At 42.4% G+C, this 15516-nt stretch overlaps 1 protein-coding gene across 5 annotated transcripts in view; it reads left to right on the top strand.

Annotated features, from left to right (window-relative positions):
- The window catches only part of LOC119653444 (beta-arrestin-1), a 371918-nt gene that overhangs the window by 295188 nt on the left and 61214 nt on the right, over positions 1–15516 (top strand). For all 5 annotated transcript variants that reach the window (XM_038058040.1, XM_038058036.1, XM_038058039.1 and 2 more), the window contains one exon: positions 13774–13865. In XM_038058040.1, the coding sequence (XP_037913968.1) occupies positions 13774–13865 (92 nt within the window). The remainder of the gene's footprint in view (positions 1–13773; positions 13866–15516) is intronic.

Below are 15516 nucleotides of genomic sequence, written 5' to 3'. Positions count from 1 at the left end.
TCGGAAATGAGGACGGCCGTTCCGCCACAGGTGTCCCGGCCTTGAGGATTGGACTGAGGTCGGTCAGTCCGGAAGAGGTTGAAGTTGGGAAAGGAGGGATTGTATCTATAGTTCAACCTAGTTTCACATAGGAGAACTATATCGGGTTTGTGCTCGCCAAGGAACAGCTCGAACTCATGTCTGCGGTACCGCATGTCTCAGATACCGACCATTGAGTTGAACATTTGCAAGAATCCATGCGATTTCCTGGCGAACTCGAGGAAGTCTGGATTGGAGATGGTGGTGGGTTGGACTACGTGGTTGGGAGTCCGGGGAGAGGTTCCGCTTCGTGCGGCGTCGGCGAAGGACACGGACGGACGGGTGAAGGCTGGGTTCGTGATAGGACGACCAGCGGAGCGGGAGGTAGTTGAGGGGAGATGGCGGGAGGAAGGGGCACGTTTTTGTGCGTTCCTCCTTGCCACCACCTGGATGAACCGTGGGCATTTGCGGTAGTTGGCGGGGTGGTCGTTGCCCCCGCAGTTGACACACTTCGGTGCCTGCTCCACTGTTTTGGCGCATTCGCCGGGGCCGTGTAGTTGGTCACACTTGACACACCTGTAGGTGAGGTGGCAGTTGGTTGCCGCGTGCCCGATACGCTGGCAGTTCTTGCACTGCAGCACTTGTTTATTTTGTATTTGTTCGAATCGACCAACCATGTGCTGTACGGCTTTCACCTCGCGCAGCTGCTCCTCGTTGAAGGTTGCATCAAATGTGACCAACCACAAGTCGAGGTTCACATTATTGTTCTTTGCCCAGGTGGTGGCAAAGGGTTTCGCGCTCAGGGTGCTTGAGACTCCCTGAGCTTTCAATTCATCGACGATCTCCTGAGGGGAGAACGTCGAATCGAGGCCTCGTAGGATGAGGCTGGTCGTCTTATCCGATGGGAGGGTGTACGTGAAGAACTTATTGTTGTTCTCCACGAGCACCTTCTTGGCGGTAGCGTAATCCTCAGGTGTTTTTGTGAGGATCTGGTGTGAACCACCTGATTTCTTTATCAGGTAGTTGTTGGGGAGGGCGCGGGATATATTTGTCTTAGTGATTTTGAAAGTAGCCGCGTCTTCGACTACTACTAATGGAGGAATCTTTCGACTTACCTCCTTTTTTCCGGGGGAGGCAGTGGCTGGCCTCGGTTGTAGTTGTTGTTGCGGCTTTGGCGCTGGCGGTTTCGGAACGACGGTGGACTGCCGCTTCTTCGCTTCGCCGAGGGTCGGGAATGCTGCCGGGCTTGACCCGGATGGTAGGGCGAGTGGTGCCGGTGATGACTCCTCGGTGGTGGTGTCGGAAGGCGCTGTTGGTGCGGCAGGCGCTGTTGGCGCGGCAGGCGCTGTTGGCGCGGCAGGCGCGGCAGTCCCGAAGGTACGGGTGATTGTGGCTTCTAGCGACTTGATGACGGTCGCCAGATGCCGGTTCTCCGCGCGGGCTTCCTTGAGCTGCTTCAGTAGCAGCTTGTTCTGTTTGCATAGGGCAACAGACTCGCGGATCTCGCCGACAGATACGGAACTTCGTATCGTCCCGCTAGAGCTCGACTGCGAATCGGACTCGCAGTCATTGGAGAGCGTAACTTCCGACGCGGTCTCCATTCCGTCGTCGGAGTTTAGTGGCTGATCCTCACTCGTTGGGCTGTCCGTAGCCTTGCGCCTCTTCTTCCGGGTCACCTTAGTGAACCCGTCAGTTTCCGGCGCACTAATTCGTGTGTCCTATCACTGATTCTAACAACCGAAATTTTTCACTAAAATTGTCCGCTAAAAATGTTCACGCTTCAACTGTTTTCAAAAATTACAGAACTGACAGAGTCGCACACGCTTGTCGCGGGTTTAAGTCCACTGATCACTTTCAAACACTGACGATACAACCGTCTCGGTCGAGCGATGGAAGTGAACTGTCTTGACAGAGGAGTATCGTACGGAGTCCTACATATATAGATATAGCCGCGCTGTAAGCAACACATTCAATCACCGAACCATTTAAGCTCACCCAATAGTTCATCCAATATTCGGTTCTATATAAATGGACCTGCGATAGGTTCCTGTCGGCAATCGTGCTCCACATTAACCCATGCACGCTCACTGACGCTTTGGACAAATGCTTTCTTGCTGTTATGCGACCTCGCAGTTGTCTGGGTTTCTCCTCTTGATCGTCGCTACCGAGTTTTCCTCCCCTGGCAAAGTCTTCTTGTAGAGAACATACGCTTCGCAAAGTTGCTATTTCGTTGTTCCACCAGTAGTTGGGTTACTAGGAAGCGGTCGCCTTTTAGTCGCCCTTAATTTCCATGCAGATTACGTGGTGGTCACTGTGAGTACAGTCGTCACTCACTTGCCGAGCAACTCTAATGGCTAATGCAGTACGTCAGGTCTACTATAGGCCTCAGGCCCCTTCATCTGAAAGTATATGAAGTCCCGACATTCGCGAGTGCTACGTATAGCTCCGTGAATGGTTCGAGCAGAATATGTCCTCTCACATTCATAGTCCTTTGTTATGATTTTCGGTGAACGTCCTCTTGCATCTAGAATCAGAGTGCCCATTATTTCTTCATAATTTGCCAATGTAGTGCTGGTTGGAGCCAAGCAGCCATATATACGAGTATATACATTTGTATTCCTTTGATTTTTGCTCTGATGAATCCATTCTCCTAGTACTCCATTATTTGCTGGCCGTTTTTGCCTCTGAGCCAAAAGCTACTACCGTGATTTCGATGTCGCACACTAAGTATAGCCGCAGCTACCGCTATTAATGTCTGGACCTTTTTTGCGCGGTGAACCTACCAGTGGTGTAGTGACCCTTCCTTCCGCTCGAATCGTTAATATAACTCTCCTGTATTCTCCAGCTTGAACATAAAAGCAAGTAGTCGCGTGTCGTTAGGATACCTGAGTGGAGCCAATTTTCGCTCGTTTTCTGGTTTTTGGAATAGCGCTGCCTTTGTTCCAAATAGTTTTTTATTAAATTCCTACCATTTCAGATGATCGTTGAATTCCTGTCTTTTTTAGCACTCGTTCCGTCCTCCTTATTTTAAATCCAATGTCCGACTTTTTCGTTTCTTCCCCTCCCAGGAGCTTTTTTCCGTTCTTGTACAGCAACAAACAACCCCATACACGATTCCCGATTCTCGCCTCTATTTTTGTGGGTGCAACTTTCGCCGAGTGAACTGTTCACTCCGATTTCTTCTCACTACGAACAGGTTTATCGTTTATCATAAGCAGGTGATTAACTTTTTTGCTCTCGCTTCAAAAACTAAACTCCCCAAATATCAAACCTCTTTCTTTGTAAATGTTCAATCGTGGTCCATCTTCGACCACTTCGCTTAAGAGTAGCAAGTGCTAGTTAAAGGTCTCTCTAATGAAAAGCAAGTCATCTATAATATCATAAATACAAGATAAAGTAAGTGAGCAAGGATGACTTTCTCCACTAATCGTGTACACCATGGCCAAGACGGCATGGTTCCAAGTTGATAGACCGATCGTTGTGGAACAGTGGAGGAAGTCTTGTTCTTAAACGCCACACCTGACAGAATGCATCCTTCATCCCTGTGATTAATCTAACTCTCGTAATTCATCTGAAAATCCCCTCGATGAAAGATGGCGGCAATTTTACGCACATCAAGGCAAAGATGCACTTTGCAAGGTTACATTGTAAGGGTGACCAGCGAAGATGAAGCCGTTTGATCTCGATGCCGGGAAAGACTAAAAGGTGTCACCGCTTGATTGGTATGTTACCATCGACACAACTCTAATCTACAGAAAATTCGAAGAAGAAAAAAAATCGCAGGTCAATTGCACGTGGCCTACAACTATTATGATATTTTTTCTTCTTGTTCGAATTTTCATGATTGCTTGCACAAATTTTTTGCGGAACTAATGCTCTCTTCACATTCCTAAGTCTGGCTAGCACATAGACATGCAAACGCTTGCCAGTGGGATCTACTACTTACTATAGTAGTGCTGCAGTTAGCTGCTAGCTGATCTTCATGATCAATTTTCGCCATTTTCAACTCGGATCATTGTGACCATCCCAAATTATTGTGCCAATTATACATTTTCGGCCGCTCGGATCAGAACTATAGTTTCTTTCCAAAGTGTCAATCTTCTAATGGTTTTCTCCCAGAAGAAGCATTTTCCATAAAATATATGAACCATACATCTGATTGACTGCAAAACAACAGGTTCAGGAAGCTGTAAGTGGTAAGAGATTTTGATAATATTGGGCTAGGGAAAAAGAAATGTCCTATTTGTGATCGAAATTTTAGGCTTTATTTAGCATACTTAGAATTATCCGAATTAAGTCAAATATGCGCCGTTTTGCTCGCAAACTTGTTGCCATTTGGAAGGCAATTTCATTATCCCCCCCGTATACCCGCCGTCCCCTCCTCCTTATTTGCAAAAAACTGAGACAGCCAGTTTGCGCAAGCCTCTTTTGAGGCCAACTTAGTAGCACTAAGGGCGTTTTGCATGGACCGGAAGAGATGGTAATCACTTGGTGCCAGATCTGGACTATAGTGCGATAGGACATCCCATCCGAGCTCCCGTTGCTTCTGGTGGGTCATCAAAGATGTGTGAAGCCGAGCGTTGTCCTGGTGCAACAGAACACCATTCCTATTGACCAATCCTGGCCGCTTCTGGTCAATCGCCTGCTTCAAACGGTCGAGTTGCTCAGAGTAGAGGACCGAATTGCGGGTCTGGCCATAGTTGAGCAGCTCATAGTGGATGATTCCCTTCCAATCCCACCAAACACTCACTCAAATTGCCACAACATGAAGGTGGGACCAGGCCTTTAGTCCTGGAGTATAACAATGATGTTATATTTTGGGGAAGAATGCTCATGTCTAAATGAATAAATGGGTTGGGAAAGAAATTTGAGTTTTCATTGTTCGTGCTGAAAATTACAAATCTCAGAGTGTTTTCCTTCGAATTCGATGGTGCAAGTTGTGGTTGCCGTTTGCGGTTGCGGTAGCAAATGAAGTCATAGATATTAATTCGTTTGGGAAATAACATTTTTACTGGTTGTCGAGATGATTTCAAGTTTGCAAAGAGTCATTTGATAAAATGAATTTAGAAAGTTGGGGCTGTCTGCGGAATGGTGAATGGAAATGACTTCTTTGCAAAGTTGAACACATTTTCTCAGTGACGTTTTTTAAGATTTTGTGTAAAACGAAACTTCATTAAAATCGGTTCATTTTCTGCCTGTCTCTTTTTCTTAAGGAGGTAGATAGCTGGAACGACACTGGCCTGACGCTGTTGTTTCGAATGAGTATAACTCAGCATCCTCTAAATCCTGGCCGCTTCTGGTCAATCGCCTGCTTCAAACGGTCGAGTTGCTCAGGGTAGAGGGTCTGGCCATAGTTGAGCAGCTTATAGTGGATGATTCCCTTCCAATCCCACCAAACACTCAGCAAAACCTTCCTGACCGTCAATCCGGGCTTGGCGATGGTTTGGGCCGACGCGCCGTGCTTCGACCACGATCTTTTTGGCTTGAGGTTTTCATACGTGGTCCACTTTTCATCACCAGTCACCATCCGCTTCAAAAATGGGTCGAATTCGTTTCGTTTCAGCAGTGCATCGCAGGCGTTGACTCGGTCCAAGAGATTTTTTTACGTCAACTCGTGTGGTATCCAGACATCCAGCTTTTTTTGGAATTCAGTTTTCTGCAAATGGTTCCAAACGATTTTATGGTATATACCCAGTTCCTGGCCAATCGACCAAATGCTCACATGCCGGTCTACTTGGATGATTTCGACGATTTTATCAGTTTCTACGACGATTGCCCTACCAGTACGGGGTGTACCTTCGACATCCACTACACCAGAACGAAATCGATCGAACCAATGCCGTACTGTGTGAATCGTTACAGTATCGGGCCCATAAACTTCACAAATTTTTTCGGCTACCTTCGTTGCATTTTTACCTCTCAGGTAGTAAAACGTAAAATATGACGAATTTCTTGCTTGGTGGACTCTACCTTTGACACGCTACAACTTGAGACTGAAATATGCGTCACATTACTGTCAAAGAGGCACTTGTAGCACAGATTGTCATCTTCAAATCGCCGTATAGAATGACCCGACGCGATAAGTACAACACAAGATATGTTTAAGTGTCGCTATATATTGACAAAATACGACATTTCTTTTCCCCCAACCCAATATTATCGAATGAGGATTAGGAAGAAAAAGCATGGCAAAATTGTAAGTGCTTCACAGATAATCCTGGCCTGAAGAAATGAGGGAGATTATCTGTGGCTATTGAAAAAGGCGTGTGGCTGCTTGTTTGAGATCTAGGATTTTCTGACAACCGTAATTACTTTCCACTTTTATCATATTGGGTTTTGCAAACTTTTTCTTTCTACTTGTAGACTCAACTCTGTAATATAGTATACTTCTAAAAGCTACCCTCTGGTCTTGGATCCTCACTTTTCGCGAGGTCATCTTTAGTTTTGCGAAGAGTATCTTGGCTATGAAATAGAACCGTTTTCCGTTTTTAACCTCTGGAGTTCTCGGTGTCTTCTAATTAGGAACTCGGATCACACTAAGCTACATCCTGCATAAGTTATTGTAAGATTCATCCTGGAAGTCAGTTTTATAAATTCCATTTTCCGGGCGAAATGAATATGGAAAATTTTATTTATTATTTATTAGATTTATTTTTTTTTCCTTAGTATGCATTTATAAACCCCAGAGACCATAAATTGAATCCATGAAATATTTTCCATACGCTTAACGCGGTAGTGTTTCGAATCCTGAAATTTCAAAATGTTGTCAAGTACATTCCCACTCACTGACGAGAGCCTATTCTCAGCTTTTCAGTCATAACATCATTCCATAAAGATCTCGAAAATATCTTCATTTTCCAAAATTGCCACAACATGAAGGTGGGACCAGGTCTTTAGTCCTGGAGTATAACAATGATGTTATATTTTGGGGAAGAATGCTCACGTCTAAACGAATAAATGGGTTGGGAAAGAAATTTGAGTTTTCATTGTTCGTGCTGAAAATTACAAATCTCAGAGTGTTTTCCTTCGAATTCGATGGTGCAAGTTGTGGTTGCCGTTTGCGTTTGAGGTAGCAAATAAAGTCATAGATATTAAATCGTTTGGGAAATAACATTTTTACTGGTTGTCGAGATGATTTCAAGTTTGTAAAGAATCATTTGATAAAATGAATTTAGAAAGTTGGGGCTGTCTGCGGAATGGTGAATAGAAATGACTTCTTTGCAAAGTTGAACACATTTTCTTAGTGGCGCTTTTTAAGATTTTGTGTAAAAAGAAACTTCATTAAAATCGGTTCATTTTCTGCCTGTCTCTTTTTGTTAAGGAGGTAGAAAGCTGTTAAGACAACACTGGCCTGAACGCGTCAATTTATGCTATCTTTATTCTCTAAAACATATCTGTTGTTTCGAATGAGTATAACTCAGCATTCTCTAGATGCTTTGTGACTACAATCAATGCTATATAGCCTTCAAAACCTACCAACATGGCCTCTTCCAGAATCGGAAGATTAAGTACATCATGTTTCGCAACAATGTGCCCAGTTTGGAACACTGTGGCCACCTTGGAGACAACGTGCTCTTGGGCCCGTCATTGGTGTCATACTAAAATCTTAGTCAGTAGCTATCGACCATAGTAGCGAGAAAGGTAGTCTGCAGGACCTTAGCCAGCCGTACTAAATTCTGTCGCCTTCATACTGCTGGAAATATCCCCTCGGACACATTTTAAGCAACACAGCGTACATATTCGGTCTAGATTCCACGGCAAGTTTAAGGACCTTGTTCGATATTTCATCAATGCCTGGAGCTTTGTTATGTCCTATTTTACTGCAGATCTCCAATAGCTCATCTGAAACTACTGACGGAATTGCATTCATATTGAGAGATCTCTAGAAGACGTTAGAACTCCTCTCTTGCTGGGGGAATAACCCTTGGATGATTTCTAATAAGAGGGTAGGGTACGACACGAGTGTGGATGGGGTCATCCCATCAATTTCTGGAGGTGCTCTGCCACGCGTTTTCATCCGCCTCTGGGAAGAGCTCCCTTAAAGATTTTTTTGCTTCGCTGCGTTACCAATTTGATATTCTCGCGAGCTCATTCACATGTATGCTTTTTTTGCATCTGATTGATTTTTCTTATCACCTTCGCTCGTCTGGTTAGATGGCTGATTGAAAGCAGTTCAGTATTTAGGGTTTCTATTGCGGGGTATGCATCCCCTAAACACGAAAGCGTCACATGCTCTAACGATGCATGGTATGACATGGAGAGCTCTTTCCGTAGGACAGCTTGCCTTAGGATGTTGATCCAACCACCCTTCTATGACAATGACAAAGACAATCTAACATCTTTTTCGGTTTCGGGCATGATAGCTCTCTACCTTGTTGCTCTCCTATAGTTCAAAAAGATTGTCTTCTGATCGTTCTGAAGTCCTCGCTGACGCACCAGAACATACCACGCAGCAATGCAGGGCACATAAAGGACAGATCTACGATTAAGCAGACCCCATTTCTGAAACGTTTTTACATTACCTTCTTTGGCCAGATCTATATCTTATATCCCACGAATTTTGCGCCATTGCGTCGAGAACAAGGTTATATAACACGTCTTCAACATCAGACAATATGGGACTGGATGGGACCTAGCAGCTTATTTTCGTCCACAACAAAATTGTTGGCCGATTGACTAAAGCATTATATAGGTTGGCGACCGCCTGCCCATATGGATACTTTGAGTCTGTGACCCATACGACGTCGTGACGGTTTCTTCTGTAGGCAATTTCCGTCTCAGATTCGTAGGTGGTCTGGTAACGTATTTTATTAAACTTAATTTTTTATTGCAGTCAACGCTGTTACATGCCTTCTCGAAGTGTCCAAACATGAAGCACTTGAAGCACCCCTGTTATAAAGACAACTCATTCGGCCAACAACAATTTCTACCCTTCCTCCATTTCTAGCCGCATTGTGGTCGTTCCTCCAACTAAATTTTTCTTTCAACGTAATGCAGGGGTCTTCTCTGGATATCACTTTGTCGAAATCCTTGCGCTGTATATAGCATTTGCAAGACAAATTCACTATTTGTTAAATTCAATGAACCCTTTAATAATTGACATTAACTATTTAGCAAATAAAATTAACTCTTCAATAAACGGAATTGATGTTTTAACAAATGATAATAATTTCATGTTTCAAAACAAATTAATCATTTTCAAGGCAGGTATTGATCTGGCACGGAGTGGATGTTGACAGGAGAAACAGCGGGATGGAGCTTTAATAGAAATGGAAGCGTGCGTTGGAGAAGCTCTTAAATTTTCATTAAGAAAATTAAGCGTCATATTTTTTTAAAAGGTTTCAACATAGGTGTTTTGACGATGAACAATGGATTAGTGATATCAAGTATTGTATAACCAATACTCCCTGTCAAGACGGACCACGTTTTTCCATATTAATTCCCTGACGAAGCGTTGGTTAGCACTTTGGAATTAATAACGCGGCAATGAGCACGACACGACAGCGTCCCCGTACTGCCGACAATACTAGTCTGGTCTGAGTTTTCTTTTTTGATCAAGTCTAACAACGCCGCAGGCGTAAATTGAAACCTCACTCGTCAGTGAAAATAATTTTCTGTCGTGTTACCTTCTTCTATCTCGATAGTACGCGGAACGTTGGCCCTATCTAACTCAAAGTGAGCAATCTTCAGGGCGATGCCGACTACCGTCGCTATATTAAAATATGTTGAAGCCTTTAAAAGAAAGTTTATGCTTAATTTACTTAATGAAAATTGAAGAGTTCTCTTCCACGCAGTCACTTTAATTTCCATTAAACCAGCATCCGGCGGTTTTTTTTTGTCGACATGCAAATGGTTAATTTGTGTTCTTGAAGCGTTAATTTCATTTATTATAGAGTTAATTTCATTTGTTAGATAGTTAACCTCATTTGCTAAATAGTTAATTTCATTTATCGAAGTGTTAATTTAGTTTGACGAATAGCAAATTTGTTTTGCCAATGGTATATATGTTCTTGGGCCAGTACTATGATATTCTCCCCAAGTGAGTTCTTAACTTGGTGATGAAAATCGTCAGTTTTTGTCAAGCTAGATTTTTTTTAGTTCGAACATAAGATCGCCTTTCTGAGTCCTTCAGGTTTTTCTGACATTTATCCCCAGATCTTTTAGGACGGGGTTAGCTTTGGCCTTTTGGTATAGCAAATGGTCGTGCCCAAATCGATGTAGCTTTGCACGATAATCACCATGTCCGCTCAAGAATTGTGTCAGCTCGTGACTTAATTCGCAGTTCAATCCATCCTCGAATTGCTGCAATAATGCGGTACGTTCAATGACCAATTTGTGACTCATCCCATCTCGTTTGCCATTTTACGACAGACCCCTGTCGAAAAGCGCTGGACTCCCCATTTTTGCAGGTACGCATGCTGTTTCTCCTGACGTTGCTCGGTAAGCACGGCATGTCCGGGGTGCACTTAGCCGATACACCACTCCTGATTTCCTACAGTTTAGTTTATTTTTCAGCACAGTTTCCCATAATGGAGCTGTGTAAAATAGCACAGAACTGACTACCCTTGAAAGAAGAAGACGTCGGCTTTGTCTTGGCTCGTCAATATTCGGCAGTTTTATCGAAATCATTACAGCGATGGAAGACGCTTGCTTTGGTTGCTGCAAACTTAATGTGTTTTTTGAAGCTAAGCCTTCTGTCATTACTCCCAAGTATTTGAACGCTAGTTGAGAGTAAATTATTTGCTTGCCTACTTTAATTTTCACGGTTTTCTCTCTCGTTCTCTTGCTGATTTGAACTACTTCTGTTTCATTTTCGGCAAGTAGTAGTCGGGAATTTTTTTAACCAAGAATTGACCTCCCATATCGCTTCGTTTGCGTAAATCTCTATCTCGTTTAGGCAAAGCCAAAGCCGCTGTTAAGAAGTCGTAGTGTTAAGATTCCATCGTACATAATTAACCATACTACGGGACCTAGGGCAAAACCCGGTGGTACACCGCAAGTTGTCGTGAATTGTCGGAGTTGCAATACCGCTTTCTGCCCAGGAGAAATTCGACCACAATGCATACAATGTATATCAGAGCCTGTAGTTTCTCTAGTGCCTAGATGATTTGTTTTTCATTTTGCACAGTTATATGTTATACTATATTAATTGCGCCGACGGTTGATCTCACCTTACGAATTCCGAATCGCTTGTCAGAAATGTCACCTTCGCTCTCTACAAGGAGCAACCTATCATACGATATATATGCTCGAATAGTTTGCCAGTGGTATAGACCAGACATATCGGTTTTTATGAGAAAGGGTAACCCAATTGTTTACCTGACTCCTGAATGAGTATTAGCTTTTGTAGCTTTCATTGCTTGGAGAATACTCTTTCTCTAAGGCATACCATAAAAACTTGGGCTCTGGCTGCTACTTTCAAAGCGATATTCGAGATGCCATCTAGCCTCTTATTTGCTGCGCTTTTTTGCGCTTTTTTGCTGCCTCGAGAGCTTTCCCGTTTACCACTGCTGTCTGTCTGTCTGTCACATTTAGTAGAAAGGTTGGACCTGTGAATCTCATTATATCCCGTAACATAGTTCCACATTGAGTCTAAGGGGGATATCGAATGAATGATCTCGATAAGTACTTTCCGAAACCGATATTAATTTTGACGTTGATTGCAAAGGGGAAGAGTGGGGTCCAAAAAGGGTCAGTTAATTCAAGGTCCCGTTGTCAGAAACTACCCAACCCAAATATCTGAAAAAAAAAGTTCTCCATGCACATGGTTTTTAGGCCCCAAAAAAAATGTAGTAATAAAAGCTATACGATAGAGCAATAGATTTACTGAGTATCGTGGAAATACAATATTACTAACAGAGTTAAATGGGCCAAAGTGGTCACTTTTGTGCAAATTTATTGCATTCTAAAAGTTTGAATGTCAGTATCATACTAAAGTGAATTATCTGGCAAATTAAATGCATAAACATTGCGAGCTAGGTACAAATGGGACAAATGCTTACTCAAATATGCTGATATATGCAATATACAAAACCTTTAAAACCCGAAGGATTTAACTTCTGGTTTCTCGACTTGTTTAGTATCCCCGCGTATACCACATTGCCCTTGATAATAATTAGCCCTGTGCCAACTCGGACCTTTGCTTTCTTCTTCGTTTCGTTTTTGTTCGTGCTTGTATGCCTTCTTTCTTCGTAAGCGCCTGCTTGTTCTCTATAGTATTTCCATGTTTTCCTAGCACTCTTTTGTTTGCGGGGAGGTCAATGACACTAGGGTTAAGTGTCACTTGTGACAATGTTGGGAAGATAGGCCTCAGTTTTTCCTAATAGCTCTCACCATGTTTTTGATAGCTTGGTTTATATTTTGAATGTTCTTCAAAAAATCGGATACAAGAAATACTTAAAACCTTTCATATCTTAACGTCCATATAGATGCAGCATATAGATGTCCTGTTGCCGTGTAGCATCTATAATATATTCTCTGTTATGCATCTTGCTAGGCCGGATGGCCCCGTACGCTCAGATCATCGTCGGCCCATACCAAAGAGGCTTCAGTCCAGGTGAATCAGCAACAAACCAGATTTTCTCTCTGCGACAAGCGATGAAAAAACTGTTGGAATATGGTGCACCATCTTTCCATCGACTTCGAGGCGGCCTATGATATCCACGCTGAAACTGTTCACGTCCTTGAGAGAATTCGGTATCCCGACCAAACTGGTAAGACTGACTTGGCTGATCCAAGCAGTAGGATCACTCTGGATTCCATTCAACATCAACAATGATCTAAGACAAGGGGATGCCATATCATGCATCATCTGATGTTAATGCGAGAGGCATCACCATCTACAACTACTGACCTCTGCTGTCTATATTGACATTATGAGATAAATAAACCGAGATTTACAATCTATGTGCATCCCGATTGAACAGGCGGCGCGAGATCTCCGGCTGCACATTAATGGAAGCGAGGTGAAATACGTTGTGGCAATGTCAACCTGGAGTTCCTTACTAGTGTAGTGATAGATCGAATACCAGTAATTACGATTGATGAAGATAATGATATTCAGATGATTGGAATTAGCATACCTTTGTTAAAAAGAAAATCAGATTAGAATGTTTAATTGGGATTTGCTTGTCTAATAAGTGCAAATCCTACTTTCAAATCACCCAAAAGCAAAAAATGGGACCAGACATAATAAAATATTTAAATGTCCACAAATTTACATCCACCAAAACAAGCAATTAACAATCAAACCGAAAGCACTTTTATCAGCTGAGCAGATAAAAATGTAAAACGTTATCAAAATATTTACCCAACTTCATTTTGTTCGCATTCCCTGCTGAAGTGAAAGAATCAACGACTCCATTTGAAAAAATTAGGTCAATCCATAGAGGAAGCATCAAGCTGTACAGATTACCCGATGGAGCGAAATAGAAGACAAAAAGCTAATGCTCAACAATTTCTTATATTTTATTCACCACCATTTTCCCTAAAGCTTCTTTTTCCAGCAGTGGTGTTTTCGCGATATGGAGGGTGGCAGAAAAAGTCTCCCCTTATTTTCATTTTTAGAACGTAAAAAGTTGTAATTTTTCACTTTGGGGTTAGTTTGCGTTTCATGTCGAAATCAGCTTTAAATTTAAACCTTGGTAGATCATGTACGACAGATTGATAAGGGAAATATGGAACCCTTACTTTGAATTTTCCATAAATAGTAATCTACGTGAATCCCATTTAATTCGGTTCTTATCTTTGTTTCAGAGTTTTTAAAAAGAGCTCGTCGAATGGAAAAATTACCGTTTATTTGGGCAAACGAGATTTTGTGGATCACATTACACATGTTGATCCCATAGGTAAGTACTTGATTCCTACTTTAAGTATAGTCCCTTGGTTGTTTCAAAGGGGTCAATCTTTAGGAGGCCTCTTTGAAACCCAGGATTAATTTTAATCGTTGACGCTGGTTTCCTATCATTCTCCTACTCAATCTTTTCCTCTCTTAAGAAATAGAAACCATGGTCCCTCCGGGGAACGGAATTGAGCTTATACGTCTTTAGGCGTCTATAATGTGCCAACATTTTCCATCTTAAAAAGTCAAATTATTCTCTCAATTACTTTTTAGACTTTCGCTTTACCCAATAGGATGAATATTCATTTCTGAGACAGGTTTCCTTCAAATTCACCATATCCTCAAATAAATGTAAATAATCATTTCGGAAGATATGTTCGTAGGTATTGATGTACGCAACTCAAACTTCCGAATTTTTCCCAAAAAATTCTAAGAAGATCTTATAATTTAATAACTTGATATGATTTCCAAATACCCGTAGGATTTTTTCGTTTTCGCATTTCCTCTGCTCCCGCACCTTTTTATATATTCATAGCAGCAATCCAATTTCTTTTTAGGTCCTTCCCTCCTGCCACTCCAAGAATTTCGGCTTTTCTGCTATTCAGTAAGAATCACATGTTTATACCTTTACTATACATAGAAGCAATGTGATTTTGATAAATAGAAACGAAGACGTTTATGTAAAAGAAGTCTCTGAAATGGAGTAATCGATAAGAGGGAATGTGTTGTGTTATGTATAGTAAGAAGGGTGTTATAGAAAATTTTCAGATTGGAATGCTACTCACTTTCACGAGTCTCTCAATCAAAGTCAGTCAATGGGATTTAGTTTCCATTCGATCTTTCACTGTATTTTCTACGTCTCATAATTCGGAGTTTACAAATTGATTAATATGTTATACATATGTTTCTCCTGTTCACTTCTTAATGCAACAAAGGCCTTCAATGAGACTGCCCTCCACTATTATTATTGTCACAATCACTCCCCCATGTGTTTCTTGGAATAGTGGATACCATTGTATGGTAAAGCGAGCAGGACAAGCAGTGCACTTCTACCCCTTATGACGAAGTTCCTCTTTGGAAATTATATCAGGCCAGAATACTCCGATGCCAGAGAGAATGTATTGTGGAGCCGTCAGGTAACATTGTTCATCATTCTCCATGCAGTAGTCCCATATAGCAAAACCGAAAGAACATCAGCGTGTTACGTTCAACTCAACTTGGTGCTGATGTTCAGATAATTGCATTTGCAGATTTTGGCCAAAGCAGCAGACCAAGCAACTGTCATCAGCGTAGTCGACATGTTTGAGGAAAGATGTCATGGTCCGTTGAAGTCCCCCATGTCCTCTGGACAAGGTAGCAGGAAAAACGTCACCGGTGATGAGAAGAAATAATATGGGGAATAGAATGCAACCCTGGCGGGCTCCGCTTTGGACTTGAGATTCCTCTTAGATTTTACCTCGACATAACAGCCATTTCTCCGGAATGACCCTCTTGCGTAGAATACTCCAGCCACACTCTCCGTTGACGCTGTCGCAACGGCTGTCGAAGGTCTAAACTTCGCGCTCAACTCCAAAAGGATTTGCAAAATATTGACATGAAACCAGCTTGCTCCCTGTTGATCAAGCCTTCGAGATATTCCTTGATGCATTCCAGGAGTA

Source organism: Hermetia illucens, chromosome 4, assembly GCF_905115235.1.
Source record: "Hermetia illucens chromosome 4, iHerIll2.2.curated.20191125, whole genome shotgun sequence".
NCBI lineage: Eukaryota > Metazoa > Arthropoda > Insecta > Diptera > Stratiomyidae > Hermetia > Hermetia illucens.
Note: the sequence above shows the minus strand (reverse complement) of the source record. Positions and strands in the feature narration are given on the sequence as shown.